We start from the raw sequence: 15128 nt of genomic DNA on the forward strand, positions 1-15128 counted from the left end.
AAAAGTTTTAGATGCAAGGCAGTTTATATCAAGTGTATCTGAAGTTTGTCAAGTGTTTGTTGGTGGCTTAGTCTAATGATCCTGATACACACAGAATAAATGCACACAGACGCTAAGGATAAGTTCTACAGAAAGATCCACACAACTGAGGTAAGTAGCAGGGGGTCCCCGCATGCACTTTATTGCAACATGATTGCTCCAGGAACAGTTACAGGTGGTCTCTGGTTTTGCATATTGATTTGCATATTCATTCAAACATACATTTCAGCAGTTTTTCTCCAACGGATCATCCTCTTCTGAGTGTGTTTACATGCAATGTGTCAGCAGCATTCTTGTTGTTTTTCTGTGTGCGCGTCTGTCAGATTGCAAACGCACTTACTGTAGGATCGAGTTGATTTAAACGCTATAATTTCTGTTGGAAAAATGTTTGAAGTCAAACTTTTTAAGTCACAACCTACAGGAGATAAACTGCTTTCTGACAGCAGATATCCTGAGAGAAACAGGTTGGGTGCTCACATAGAGGTGTCGCTGTGGGTGTGTTCATCCCTGTCAATTCCTGTCCTACTGTTGCACATTTAAACTCTGCATTTAATGCTAAGTGAACATTTGGCTGGACTGTTGCGTGACTCGGATGAAGGTGGTTCTCCTGCTCAGCTCTTTGAGCTTGGCAGCACCCACGTAAGTGCAGGTGGAGCGGAGGCCGCCCAACACATCAAGGACAGTGTGCTCCACATCTCCTCTGTAAGGAACCTCTACCGTCCTGCCCTCTGATGCCCTGACAGCAAAAAGAAAAGAATAAAACAGGATTGTTGATGCGTTTCAGTTATTCTTCAGCAACCGAGCCTTAGATGAGTGTCTGGACAGTGGACTGTCTGAGTCGTTTCATAGGGGGATAACAACAACAAAAACAATCACAGACGTCTTAGTTTTGAAACTGAATACAAATAAACTGAGTATGAACCTTTAGAAGAATATCCTTTATGTATAAACTGAAATCAGTCTCTCACCTATACTCAGCAACTCCGCCCACATACTTCTTCATGGCTGTGTCAGAGCTCATGCCATAGAAGAGTTTGTATTTCTTGCCGTTCTTCTCGATGACCTCTCCGGTGCACTGATCGTGCCCTGCAAGCATTCCTCCCATCATCACAAAGTCAGCCCCCGCACCTGAATAGGCAAACACAGATAAGTTTTGTGGAGATAGATTTTTTTTTTTGTAATGTGACTCAGTTTAAAAATCAAGAGAATCAAAAGTTGTGGGTTGAGTACAAACCAAAGGCCTTTGCTACATCTCCCGGGCAACTGCAGCCACCGTCCTGAACAGGGAAAAATGCAAGTCAATTCAAAGGTTTCACACTGAATCACCGTGCAAAAGGTCGGCGTTATTGCTGCATCGTCAAAAGAACGAGGATGCCCTCTACTGGCTGCAACCCAGTATTTCTATAAAGATTAAACACATAGATGTCTATGAATTACAAATGAATAATAATTTTGAGTCAAGCCAACATTTTGATTTACATTTCAGAATAAGTAAGGGCACAATTCAACATATTAACATAAAAAAGGCTAAATGGCTCTTCAAAGTCCAAAACAACACACAGAGCACTTTCATACTTTAATCATATTCATTTCAAAATTCTCAATATCTGAAAAAAATTGCTTTCAAGGCGAATGCATGTGAATGTGACACTGTATGACTTACAGAGATAATGTGTCCTTTGAGTCCATGGGCTGAGTCTGCACATTCAATCACGGCGCTCAGTTGTGGGTAGCCCACTCCTGTCTTGATCCTTGTTGTGCATACCGACCCTGCAGCAGACAGATTACACATTAGTATCTAACATCCTCTATAGTGATTCATTTCTGTTATCTTACAATGCTGCAAGTTCAGGTAGAAATTCTACAGGCCGGAGATAAAGAAAAGCACCAGGCTGTGCACCTTGTATAAAACAGGCTGTTTAATATAAATAGCTTAATAACAGGCCTTAGAGACACAGCCAGCCATGACAATGATTGATACTCAAACTTGTTTCTTCGTCTTAAACTTGTATTTAAATACAATGATTTATGCTTTTGGAGTTGGACCATGTGGCTCTAGTTCTCTATGAGAGGATGCATACACTTTGTACAGTAAGAAGAAGTCTTTAATCCATTTTTTTATATTATTTAAGTCTTTCTATTTAAGGTACTTGAACATCAACTATTTGCCTTTCTGCCTTTCATGAGTGTGTTTGTACGCCAGTTTTCTTTCTCAGTTGCATCTGGGTTTGTATGTTTGTTCTTTTGACCAAAGAGCGAGCACACTCCTCAGACTTAGACAGTGGTACACCCACCCACCTGGCCCGATGCCCACTTTAATGATGTCAGCACCGGAGAGGATGAGCTCCTCCACCATCTCCCCTGTTACCACGTTACCAGCCTACAACGAAAACAGCATTAGCCCAAATACAACATTTTCCTGAAGTAAGTCAAATACTTCTCGATCGTGACCCGGCCATGGCCTCTTACCATGATGGTGTGTTTGGGGAACTTCTCTCTGACCGTCTTTACAAACTCCACAAAGTACTCTGAGTATCCATTGGCAACATCAAGACAGATGTACTTGAGGGCAGGTACGGCTTCCACGATAGCACACAGCCTCTCCAGATCTGCCTTGCTGCTGCCTGAGCTGGCTGCTAAATGCTATGGAGAAAAGACAGAAAACTGTTTAGACTAATTCTTTTTTGTGATGCGAGTAAAGGAACAGCTGCTTTCTAGAAGGCAAAACTGTGTGATATTACCTCTAAGCAGTCTGGATGATTAGCAGCAAAGTTTTTCCAGTCTTCCACAGAGTAATGCTTATGAATGGTTGTGAAGAGGGTGTGCTAAAAACAAGAAAAGAAAGAAAGACAACAATGGGAAATATAGAAATGTATTTTTTTATTAATGTGTGATATTTCTTCTAACAACTTGTAATTTCTAGTCACTGACATGCAAGAAAACAACATAATGCCCTGAGTAATTGGGTGATACGGAGGGAAACAAGCAACATCCAACAAGCTACATGTAGCAGCTGCCCACCAGCTTCCAGGACAAGGCCACTCATTCATGTTTTTCAAAAAACAAACCTCCCGCAGCATCCTGGCTGTTGTTTTGTGATTCTGTGTCAAGCAGTTTTTCAAATTAATCCCACTGGAAGTGCACATAGAGGTCTTGGCAGGCTCACATAGAGACATACACAAACATAGCAGCTGTTGTTTATTTTCAATCATCTGAGTTCTGTTAACTCACTTTGCTGAGGACCTGTGCCATCTCAAACGTCCCAGTGGTGTCCATATTTGCAGCAATGATGGGGATGCCAGTGTAGGTCTGTTTGGAGTTGCGGAATGTGAAGGTCCTCTGAAGGTCCACCTAAGGAGAGAGGCATGTGAGTCATTCTGAAATGTGTGTCATGGACATTCAATTTAGCCTAATAAGGAAAAATTTTAAGAGACTGATTATTTTTTTACCTGGAATTGACTGAGGCATAGCTCAGATTTTTGCAAAAACTGGAGCAGCTCATGTTGCTTAATGTTCTGAGTGTGTGAGGCCATAGTGGGGATCCACTGAATCATTTAGATCTAGTGGATAGCCTAGCTGGTAATGTGATAAGCTACATGATGAACCAAGCAGGATCCAATGTAGCACACACGCTTCTGGTTTACAGTAAAGCATGAATCTCAACTGATGAAGCAAGTCAGAGCTATAAAGAAGTCCTATTATTACGTGGCAATTAGAAAGCTAGCTGCTTAGCATGAGAGGAGTTTGAAAATGTTTTTGGTATGTTTAAGTTACTCACATGTAAAAAGTTTCCTTTTACAAATACTATGAAAAGTTCAAAAACAAAAGAAACACACTTGCTCAATTAAAAATATTCAGACGTTTTGCTACTACAGCCTCGCTTGGCTAATGCTAGCTAATATTAGCAAACTTTAAATTAGACTTTTTGACTAAGTCTTCTTGTGTAACTGTTACACTGCATTTTAAAAAAATATGTCTTTTGTTTTATGTATAATATGGCATGAATAGCCTACAAGTAGATTTATTTTTTTAACTATCTATATTCCAAACTGAAAAAGCATGGTTGCTACAGGGAAGCTTGGCTAGCTGAAAGGTTGTGTGGGAGGTTTAAAATACAAAACTAATATGACATTTTAAAAAACTTTTACTCAAAGGCTTTCATTTGCCACATCCTGTGGCTCATTTAGCACATTTCTGAATTGGGTTTTATTTAAAAGTCAAGACATGTATTATGCATAGCAACCTCAGCTGCAGAAATAAGCTAACAGCAAGAAGTGTGCCTAACCCTTCACGGCAGAATGATTTCAGGGCCACAGCCAAAACGAGGCCATAAGTCTTAATCGTGGTAGAAAGAGGGAAGTGGTGTAAAAAGTATGGGTGAGAAGGGAGAGGCGCCCAGTCATGGGTATAATTCTTCTTGCAGCAGCAAATCAATAAAGGCATCATATTTTACTTTAGCACACTGACTCAGCAGGCTATGTCTTATCCCCAGTAAAAATCCCCAGTCTGACTCATTCATCCAGTGTTCTTGTTATGAAGCTCTGGATAATTCTCCATTTGAATAAAAAGATAAAATAAAAACTAATGTCATTATTTTGTTAAAGCTCCTTTGAGTAAAATTCAGCAGGTTATGAAACAGACAGAAATTAATACTGATGCCTCTTTATGACATAAAAAAGTAAGAGAGATTTTTTTGTTGTTGTAACTTTTAAAGCCTGCTCAGGGTAGGTGTCAGACAAGCACAGTGAATAGACATAATTTTCCCTACATTTTATATATTCACAATGAGTAATAGCCTTGACTGTCAAAAGAAAGCAGGATTAGATTTATTTTTTGTCAGAAAACACTAACTACCCACGAACAGGGCATTATCAGCAAAGACATAAGCCTCATGCTTTGTCTACAAGTGCTTCAAAAACATTACAAACAGAATGTTCCTTACAGGAGCTTTAATTTGTGTGAGCACTGATTATATCAGGTATAGGCCTATATATTGTAGATAAAAGTAGGAATCTTTGCATTTCTTGGAGAAAAACATAGATTTGATTGATATTAATCAAAAAACATAATTGATATGTCATAATAATTGTGTCTTGTTCCAAGAGGTTTTGAGGTTTGATTATCAAAACATCAGGCTAAACTTATATTGATATGTATTTTTTTCTCAATGAATAATTGGCTATGTGTCTTTTTTGTTACCACCAATGCTTGAGTCAGTATTGATATCAGACATGCAACATGCAAAAAAACAATTTCAAGAGTGAGGGGACACATTTCTGCTCAGTTTGGTGCATCAGTGTTTGATTACTCATACTTAGCATGTGGTCCTTTATTATTGATGTAGATTATCCTCAACGATGTTCAGCACCGCCCCCCGCTGTAAACAACTTTGTAAATGTGTGGTGTGCTTAGCTTTAGGTGGATTTCTGCTCCCTATGCAGTCCTCTTTGTCAATGTGTATATATCAAATGTTCTCATGATGACTCTGTGGCATGTGCTATCGTTGACTATACCACACAGGACTATTTTTAAACAGGTTTTCTGAGAAGTCTCTTGTGTCTCATGTTGCATGGCACCTCTTGGAAGCCAACTCCTACCCACTTCCACCTACCAAAACAGATCAAAGTATCATGACATTCAGTACCAAGACCTGATCTTATGAAATACATGATTATGATGAGTGAGCTGCAAGGCTTAAACAAAGAGAAGGAGGAGCACTGTGTTGTTCTTAAGAGCAATAACAATGTGTCCTTTAGATAAACTGTTGCCTCTTTTGGCTCCTTAAATGACAATGAGTAATGATTAAATTACTTCCATTTTGATTAAAACCGTTTTTCCTTTTACTCTCCCTTTTTGAAGTATTCTCTGATTGTCTACAGTTGCTGTTTGTAGCCGCTGTCTAGCACTGGCTTGCCTTGTTTGCTGTCACCTTTAAAGAAGGTCACTCCACTGTAACATACTCATTCAATGTCGATTTTTGCACCAAAGGAATACACCTAGCAGCTTGAATATAACAAGACAACAAAGTGAAGCAAGAATATGAGTTACATTATGTGTGTGTACTTTTCATTCTTTTAAAATGACAGCATTGATTGATGTCATGGCTGCTCACCACTACTGCTTTATTAAATATGTTTTTACATTATGATGTTATGTTTGACTTGTGCAAGGTTTGTAGGCCCAAAACGCCCCCTACCATCCAGCCCATGTATAAATAGTTTACATATCGAGACTACTGCGTCATTCATTTGAAAAGCACAAGCACACTTCATGAATGAAACAGTGAACTGACTACTCTCATCCAGAAGAAGTATCCTGGACTGAACTGCAGCTTTTCTATTTGATCACATTATTATCTATTTAACAGTACCAACCTCTGAGCGACTCTTCAGGCTGCTCCTCTTGGGTCTGAAGAGGACATCCTTAAAGTCCAGCTTCAGGTCCACGTCCACGCGAGGCATCCTTGCTGTCCAGAAGACTGATGACCAGGATAAGGAGGATGAGTATGCGGAGGAGAATCCCCTGAGGAAGGCCGCTGCTGCAGTGGTGGTCGTTGGTACCAAGCCCCAACCACCAAACCCGAGCCTCCAGGCGGCCAGCGTATTTATAGCAAAATGGGGCCCATCCCAGCCCCGGCCCCCATGGCTTTATTTGGGCCTGGACTCCCTCTCTCTCTCTCTTCCCCTCTCTTTCTGTGTCTCTATCCTCCTTCCTCTCTTTCTCCCTCCACTCCTCCAGGGTTCTCTCTCTCTCCCCCTGCTCCTCCAGAGTGGCAGGAGCAGCAGTGACCAAGCTGGCTGCTGCACATGACGCATACACACAGACATGGTTGCACTGCGGAGGGTTGTGTGCTGCAGTGCTTAAGAGCACACCTGCTGTCCAGTTGGGGCATTGCTCCCTACTGGTAGACAGCATGGAGAGGGAAACAGTCAACGAGTGTGTCTACATGCTCTTTTTTACATGTTACTGTAGCAATCTTTACAAATAATGATGACAGAGTTCATGTTTCCTACCATTGGGGTGTCGTGCCATGATTTGTCACCATCTCAGCAATTTCTGTACACACAAAGAAAGCTCAGAAACATGGATTGTGTGTTTTAATGCAACAGTACCCAGATTCATTGGAGAACTCCAGTAGACATATCTTAGTTTCTAAAAAACAGGATCAGTGCAGATCAAGTTTTCTGAAACCGGGACATGATGTCTACATGTGCAGCACATCAAAAACCCAATCATAACTAGGATTCTCATTCCTATGTAAAGACAGTCTATGACAGCAAACAGTGGAGGTAGAGAAAGAAATGTAAAGACACAGTAAGAAAGCAGCAAAACAGGTTGTGCATGGAAATAATACACTTAAATGACATTTGTTACCAGTGTGCATTAGAAAACTTTTTTTTCTTTTCTTTCCACAAACACGTTTATGTTGAGAAAACCTACATGACTGAAAACCAATTCATTTGAGCAAAAAGCTGTATGTGTTTTGGATGTCTGGGGTCGCTGGAGTTTTGTGAAGACAAAGTTGGCTCACAAGTCAAAAAAGGATGAGAACCACTGGTCTAGTGACTCTATGTACCTGAGCAAATTAGACGACTTATGATTGACGCAGACTAAAAACTAATCATGTGGTCTGTTATTGAATACAATCCATTGGGTCACAATGCAAATGCAAAGTCTGACTCTTGAAAGCTTTTTTTTTTTTAATTTTTTTAAGCAATTTCTGCTGGAAGGGTTAGTAAGTACAGATGTCAATCCAGGTCCAGTTTGCAGTGTAGAAATTGTGATGTGGAAATCTCGAGCAGGAGTTTAATGTTGGGAATTAACAGTTTGTTTATTGATCTGGAAAATAAATCTCCTTACGGAAGAGGATTAGGGCCACTGAGAGATAGGGCCACAAGATAGATCTGACAGGCACATTTTAAGACAGTACTGTACATAAGAGAAATAGCTGTACAATCATATCCCATCAGAATCCATTGGTTTAAAGAGATCTTCAACAATTTTAAGCTTTCTTAAAAAATTTATAAGCTAATTATTTGTTTTTCTTTTTTTTTTTTTAAATAAGAACTGATTCAAGTAGAAGTAGTGTTTGTCATAATTTGCTATCTAACCTGCTTTCTTGGATCTGCTGACATTTTTCAAGGAAACCCCCGTTTAGTTTCCCAGGACTGTTAGTACAAAAGAGACCACCAGATGGCAGCACAACTCAATAAACAGCTGCTAAATAAAGAAGCAGAGCGCCAGGGGTCAAATCTCTAGTTAAGTGTTTCCTGGCAACAAGAGGTGCCTTTATGATATTCCTTGTATTTGTGTCACTTTGTAGCTGTCTCTTCACCACCAATGAATCATGTATAACAGAGGGGTTCTTTGTATTCTGTGCATGCAGGAATCAATTATTCTTGAAGACATGGACAAAGTGAAAATTAGCACTCTCTAAAAACCTACTCTGCACTATTTTCTGCCCTACAAGCGTGACACAAAGAACTGAAGAGAATATGGTTTATCATGACAACCTTTTAACTGCATTTACTTTTGAATAATAGTCTCATGTAAAATGAAAGTAATGTGATTTAAATTAGTTTAAATAATGGATGGAAGTGTTTGATTGATAAAAAATTGTCTACCAGTATTACTCTTATAGGTACATATCACTTTCTTCCAAACAAACCTTTGCATAAATACAACCTTGGAAAAGCTTGAATAGTATGTTTGCTTTTGGGTAATAACCCTTTTATGATGATTTGCACTAAATGGATTGACATCTACGCTCATGCCTCATTATTACATAACGTACTAGATCAGACTAATCCTCGTGTTGTAAAGCGGCTGCGGTTGCTATAAACCCACTGCTCTTTGACCCCGTGTGCACGTCACACTGAACTGTATTGATAAGAAAGGTGCAGTGTAAGGTCAGTTTTTTAAGGCAGTTTAACTGATAAGAAAAGAACAGTTTGGCTCTAACTTTGTGTACTCACTGGTTCATGTTCCAGCTTGTCGTCGTGGTTCCAGCTGGAGCCTGAGATATACATCTGAGTTACAGGCCGAGGTTTAGGGAGTAGGTCAAAGTGCAACAGATAGCTATCTCCTTTTTGGACATGCAATATTACTACTTATGTGGCACGAGTCCATCCTTGTATGGAAAGCCCCTGGAATATTTGTCATCATGTCCAGTAACAGCCACATAGTTTGTATTAGGTAAACACTTCTTCTTCTCATTCTAGCAAAGGGGCTCTTGGAATAAGCCAATTAGCACGTATCCCAAAAGATGAATCTGAATGTGTCCTTTCCTGGTCTTCTGTATTATCACAATTACGTTCACATTCATGATATAACAACTCTTAGAAACATTATGGTAGGAACATTCATTTTGTCTTTAGGATAAAGCACTAACTTTGGACTTTACAATGTGTTGTAATCAAATACCTATAAATCCAATAAATTCTCAGCCTCTCTTTAACTCCATATAAAACACAACTGATAGCCTCAGCACCCATCACCAGCTCCTTAATGAGAAATCGTGACCCCAATTTCTGAACATTTTCAACCATGCAAATGTGTTTAATGAAAAATGGTGCAGTTTGGACCTAATAGAACAAACCAGAACAAATAGATTGGACTAAAGTCCAATGGACAAACAGCAACCTCCTGACCTCATGGGTTGAAAAGGAAGCCAGCGAAGAAATGCCAAAACCAGCAGTTCTTCAACAGGCCACTAGAGGCTGCCTACAAAAAATGTGTCATTCCCCAAGAGGTCCATATTAACTTTATATCAGAAATATACATGTTTACAGCCTGATACAAAAAATAACTGTGGTCGTCGTGATACTCATTTCTACAGAAGCACCAAGGAAAATAAAAATTGGACCAATTATATCGTAATCATGCGATCAGGATCTCACAATTATGAGATCTTTTCTCTTAATAACAAAATAGGTATGAGATCTTTTCTTGTAATCATGAGATCCTGATCTCATAATTGATTTTGAAATTCATCATGAAACAACTCTGCCTTTTCAATTTACACTTTTAAAAATGGCTTGAAAAGACAAAGAACAGAGGGCCTTTCTTGAAGCACATCCTCTTGTGTATGATGAAGTGGACGTGCTAATGACAACACTGACATTCTCTGCGTGGAGAACATTGTGTAGCCTGGTGGTGGTATGTTGTTTACACTGGTTCAAAATGTCTAAGAGCTTTGCATGGAGGCATGCATACAACATACACACACACACACACACACACACACACACACACACACACACACACACACACACACACACACACACACACACACACACACATACAAACACAGGCCAGACTCTCTCACTCTGTATTCAGCTGCCAGCCGATGATACCATCCAGAGTTGGGCAGTGTTTGCCTGGAGGAAACATACATCTCAGACACTCCTCGGAGGAGATGCATTTTCCTCAGCAGCCGAGCAGATGTGGAAACCACCTGGCAGTGTGCAGGTGACGTGTGTAAGAATCTTTGATGTCCTTTTCCTGGCATGAGTTAAAATGATAAGAACTTAAAAATTCTGTTTTTTCCCCCATCTCGACTGGCTCAGGTAACCAGAATGCAGAAGAATCAGGAGGCCATTGGGGAATTTGCACTTCTTGGTTTTATGAGCTTTGAAGCATTGAACTAGAATTTAAAACCCACATAATGGAAAGCCTTTTGCTTTTTCTCAGCGGGCCCCGGCCTCTGCTTTTACTATATACTTACACAAGCATAGGTGTAACAAACAACAATAACAAGCTCAAACTCTAAAGAAGTAGGTCAAATGCCATTCTGAGTTTACGAGAAAGCATGTTAAGTGTCACAGAAACAGTATGATATACAGAGGAGCGGAACAAACTTGTTTACTTGCAGAGCTGTTTTTTCCTGCATGCATTTGCCTCCTTTGTAACTCATAACTATAACAGTGTCTTGATTCTTATATTTAATATTATTGGATACGGTTATTGCACTCTACAAGCTTCTACTAATTCTAAGCTATGTTTCTCAAGTCATTAAACAATCATGCAGTCAGTAGTGGTCAAGGCCCTGCATACTGCTCCGTCGAAATTGATAAAATTAAAAGTAAAATTTCATCTAGGAACATTGAGTCCCAAATTAAAAGTTCATTTATATAATAGAGTTTTGGTATGTGGAATAAACAAGTAGCCAAATCTTTATTATAACTCATAGACATAGCAGATGTTATTAAGAGAATAGTGCAGGAAGATACAGTGATTATAGCAGCAGTTCAGGCCAGGGGAAAACCTCTGCATGCACGTATCTATGTAAAGAAAACAGGCCAATAAAAACACACCAGAATCCAAGAGTGCAACATTTAAGAAAGACATCTACTGCAGCGGGCCAACACTGCAAATTGTTAGATGTGTATCTGACACGAAAGGAAGAGTACAAACAATGGTATTTCATCCATAAAATAAAGTTGACAGCAAGGGGATAAACTGTGAGAAAAAATGTCTGCTTCATCTCTACATTCTTCTTCCAACAACAAATCAAATCTGAATCGCTGTCCCTCTCAGAACTATACTTGGAATTGGGCTACTTTCCATCATTTTTGTCCCCGACATACAACAAAATGACAAGTGGTTCAGTTTTATCCAACAGAAGATACAGTAGCTCCCTGTGTAGCTCGTGTGACTGTGGATAAAATGGGTCACAAACCACGCCTCTCTTGGGCTTTATTGACTTTTGCTCTAAGCTACATGCACACTAGAAAGAGGACATTTGCAAAACAAAGCCATTAACCTGATTCCAATGAAAGGATGGTTTGTGCACTTTTGGCAAAAAATTTAAAAGATATGTTTGAGTTAACTCTGTGCTGACTGATTTAAGAAGGCATTTACATATATTGTTATAGAAAACAGTGGGAATCTACTTTACAGTAAGTTGTTACAATGAATCATTAAAAGGGCTGTAAATGCCCCTGATGATAAGGGCATTTTAATAAAACACTACTCCAGTAAGACATAAATATGCAACAGATTAGGCAAATCCAAAAGCCACCGTTTTTTTTTTTAAAACCACTAAGCCTTTATATTCTTTTTTTCTGACATGTCACCTCCCTGCAAAATGCAAAACCCATTTTAGTTGGAAATGTTTCAACAAGAGATGAATGCAGTTGTGTGTAAGCTGTTTCGAACCATTTAGGATTAGTATGACAAATAGACATTTTCTCAAAGTGCATCAACATCTCTGCAGCCTTTTGCATGTTTGTGTCCCTCATGCCTTCTTTGGCAAATATATACCATGTCTTTTTTTCTGTACTTTTCAGGTATGTTTGCAGCTTTTGTTTCTGTTTGCAATGTTTCTACATGTCTCTGGATTGCAGAAAAGGCAGATGTGAGAGAGTGATGGAATCGTTTTTGCAACATGTGAGAATCTGATGGGAAAGAGCGTACACTAAAACGTTGCCATTAGAGAACAGAGAGCAGGCAGAGGTTAAATGTGACATGTTCCCAGAAGTAGAGATGATGCAGGCTCTATGCAGGCTGTTTCCTCTTCCTCTTACCTCTTATTTATAAAATACCAATGTACTTTTAATGTCATCACAGATATGAATTAATTGAGTTTTGGCTCTGTATGTTTGTTGGCATAATCCTTTACATGCATCCATGCAGGCGGAAGTTTTCTGGCCTGCACTGCCGACATAAACACTGTAGAATGACTTCACACTCACACGCTGAGAACGTCTGACACTTTCTCTCCTCCCCTTTCTCAGTAACATCTGCTCCATCTACGACTTAATGATCCTGATCTCGCTACACGTTTACTCCACATAACAGAAGCAGAACCCTTTCACAGAGAAGGACAGTTCAATTTGGTGCTCAATGTGAATTTTACTTTCATTTTTTATGTCTGTTGTAGTTTCTCAGTCATCCAGGTCATGGTAAATTTTGAAGCTTGTTCCAAATACAACTGGACTGGTTGAAGATCTCAATAATCTTCAACCAGTCCAGTTGCATTTGGATTAAGCTTCCAATTTCATTTATTTGATTATTTTAGAAGGATCAGTGCAGGGCTTTGACAAACACTCACTGCATGAGTTTTTACGACTTAATGACCATATCATAGAATTAACAGCAGCTTATAGAGACAGTTATATAATATGTAATTAGGCACACAAGATTTACACTTTCCTATTTATCATTACAAAGTAGGCAAATAAAACTTTTTGTTTATAAATCATCAAATTTAAATGTGTGAACGACCAGAAACAGTCATCTGTCTGCTGGTTAACAAATCGATTAGTAGAAATCAGAACAAGGGCTACAACCTTCTCAGTGAGAGGAACACACACCTCTGAAACACATTCAAATCTGGAATTTACAAAAAACCAGGCAGAGTTCAAAGTTTTAAAGACAGAAGTAAAAGAGCGGCTGAAACTGAAGCAAGTCTGTAAACATTTGACTGTATCCTCTTTTAATCCTCATTATACAGGTTGTTCTTATGAAGTCTCTTATTTGTATTGAGTTGATAATGTCTATATTTGTATAGCATCACTGTTTCTGTAATCTAATGCTTCTGTTTTAATCCTAAAAGCCTATATCCAGAGACGGGCTGCAAATTAGCCACGGATAGAAACCTGAATGCATGGCATCTACTTTGTTGTTGTCTTTTTTATTTTACATATGAAGCAATGTTCATGGCATGTGTCCATGTTAAAGATATGATTAATTAAAATAAAAATCATGAAGATAAAAGCTCTTCAGGTAAACAAGTCCACTCCAGTCCTCAACACTTTACATGCTCGTATTAACAAAGAACACTGTTGTAAAGGCACAGCTTGTCCCACTAACATCATGTTTTCATTCACTTTTATTAACTTTATTAACTGACCCTGATACTGGAGCTCTGCATGACTGACTGACTAGTAATCACAGCAGTCTTTTAACTCCCTGCTGCTGTCTGTGAAGCTGCTGTCAGTGTCCTTGAGTTTAATGGCAGCAGTGGCAGAGACCAAAAAAAAAATAGAGAGATCGGACGAGATAAAGAAGCATTTTCCTCCAGAACGCCCTGAAAAGTCAGACCAATCAATAGTTGCAGGACTCATTCGCAGACTTCATAATCAGCTCGTCATTTTCTTCGGCTTCTAGAGACTCTGTGTGCCACTGGGAGCTGTCCTCGACTGACAATGACGAATGACGTGTTGACCTTGAACAACACACCTGAGGTGCTGGAGAAGTGAAGACTTAAGTCATGGCAGGTACTCCTCTCAGCAGGTCACAAGAAAAACCTTTTTTAACCTCTCTCATCTCAGCATGTCTCATCTAACACCTCTGAGGCCCCGATGGATCACAAATAGCAAGAATTTATCTTGATAACTTTAGAGGAAGTTATTCCAATATAAGTTTGACATTTTGGTATCTGTCAGTGAATCTGTCTCTTTGAACAGAGGCCTGATATGAATAAGAAGTGTCCCGAGGGAGATGACTTGTCAGTCTAGTCAACATTTTTGCTTGGTCACAATGTTTTTTTCCCTTTAACCCCTCAGAAGTTCCTGACCTCAGTGAACATTACTCACTAGGAGTGAGCTGTTTTTCTGCCTTTCTGAAGGTTTTTTAAAAGTCCCCGAGAGGTCTAAACATCCAAAATCTCACAAAAAGGCAAAATGTGAAAAATAAAATTCATTACCAATTGACTGGTGTTTTAGATTTCCTATAGCAACAAATGAAATGAGTTCACCAAAACACATGCATTAATTCTGCTACAAGTAGGGTAACTTAAACTGTTGTTTGCTGAAGAGGCTATCTAGTAGAGTTGTATGTAGTCAAGACCACACTAAGCAAGACCAAGACGTACCTGAGACCAGAGTGCTCAAAGACCGAGACAAGACCAAGACAGGGCGAGACCGAGACAAGGCCATAAATATCACTGAAATATCATTAACTTGTGTGCAGGGGGGGCGTGTTACTCACTGTAACACCGGGAAGGTTGCGGCCGTAACCGGGGGGATACAAATGAAATTCTGAATGAATTGAACTTAATTGTTCTTTTAGAAGGAGGGGTTTTCCTTGGTGGTGGTGGTGGTCTTGATTTCAAATCTGCTCAGTCCGAGAGCGAGTGATAATTC

The 15128-nt window shown here is 39.4% G+C and overlaps 1 protein-coding gene across 1 annotated transcript; it reads right to left on the reverse strand.

Moving 5' to 3' along the window:
- Positions 1-150: 150 nt before the first annotated feature.
- Positions 151-6798, reverse strand: gmpr (guanosine monophosphate reductase). Its single transcript, XM_061059142.1, has 9 exons — positions 6414-6798; positions 3271-3390; positions 2781-2864; positions 2509-2682; positions 2338-2419; positions 1703-1809; positions 1274-1316; positions 1008-1167; positions 151-775 (listed from the first exon to the last, which is right to left on the reverse strand). Exons 1-9 carry the CDS (start codon positions 6498-6500, stop codon positions 595-597), a joined length of 1038 nt encoding a protein of 345 aa, XP_060915125.1. The 5' UTR covers positions 6501-6798; the 3' UTR covers positions 151-594.
- Positions 6799-15128: the final 8330 nt, after the last annotated feature.

Source organism: Labrus mixtus, chromosome 16 (assembly GCF_963584025.1).
Source record: "Labrus mixtus chromosome 16, fLabMix1.1, whole genome shotgun sequence".
Taxonomy (NCBI): domain Eukaryota; kingdom Metazoa; phylum Chordata; class Actinopteri; order Labriformes; family Labridae; genus Labrus; species Labrus mixtus.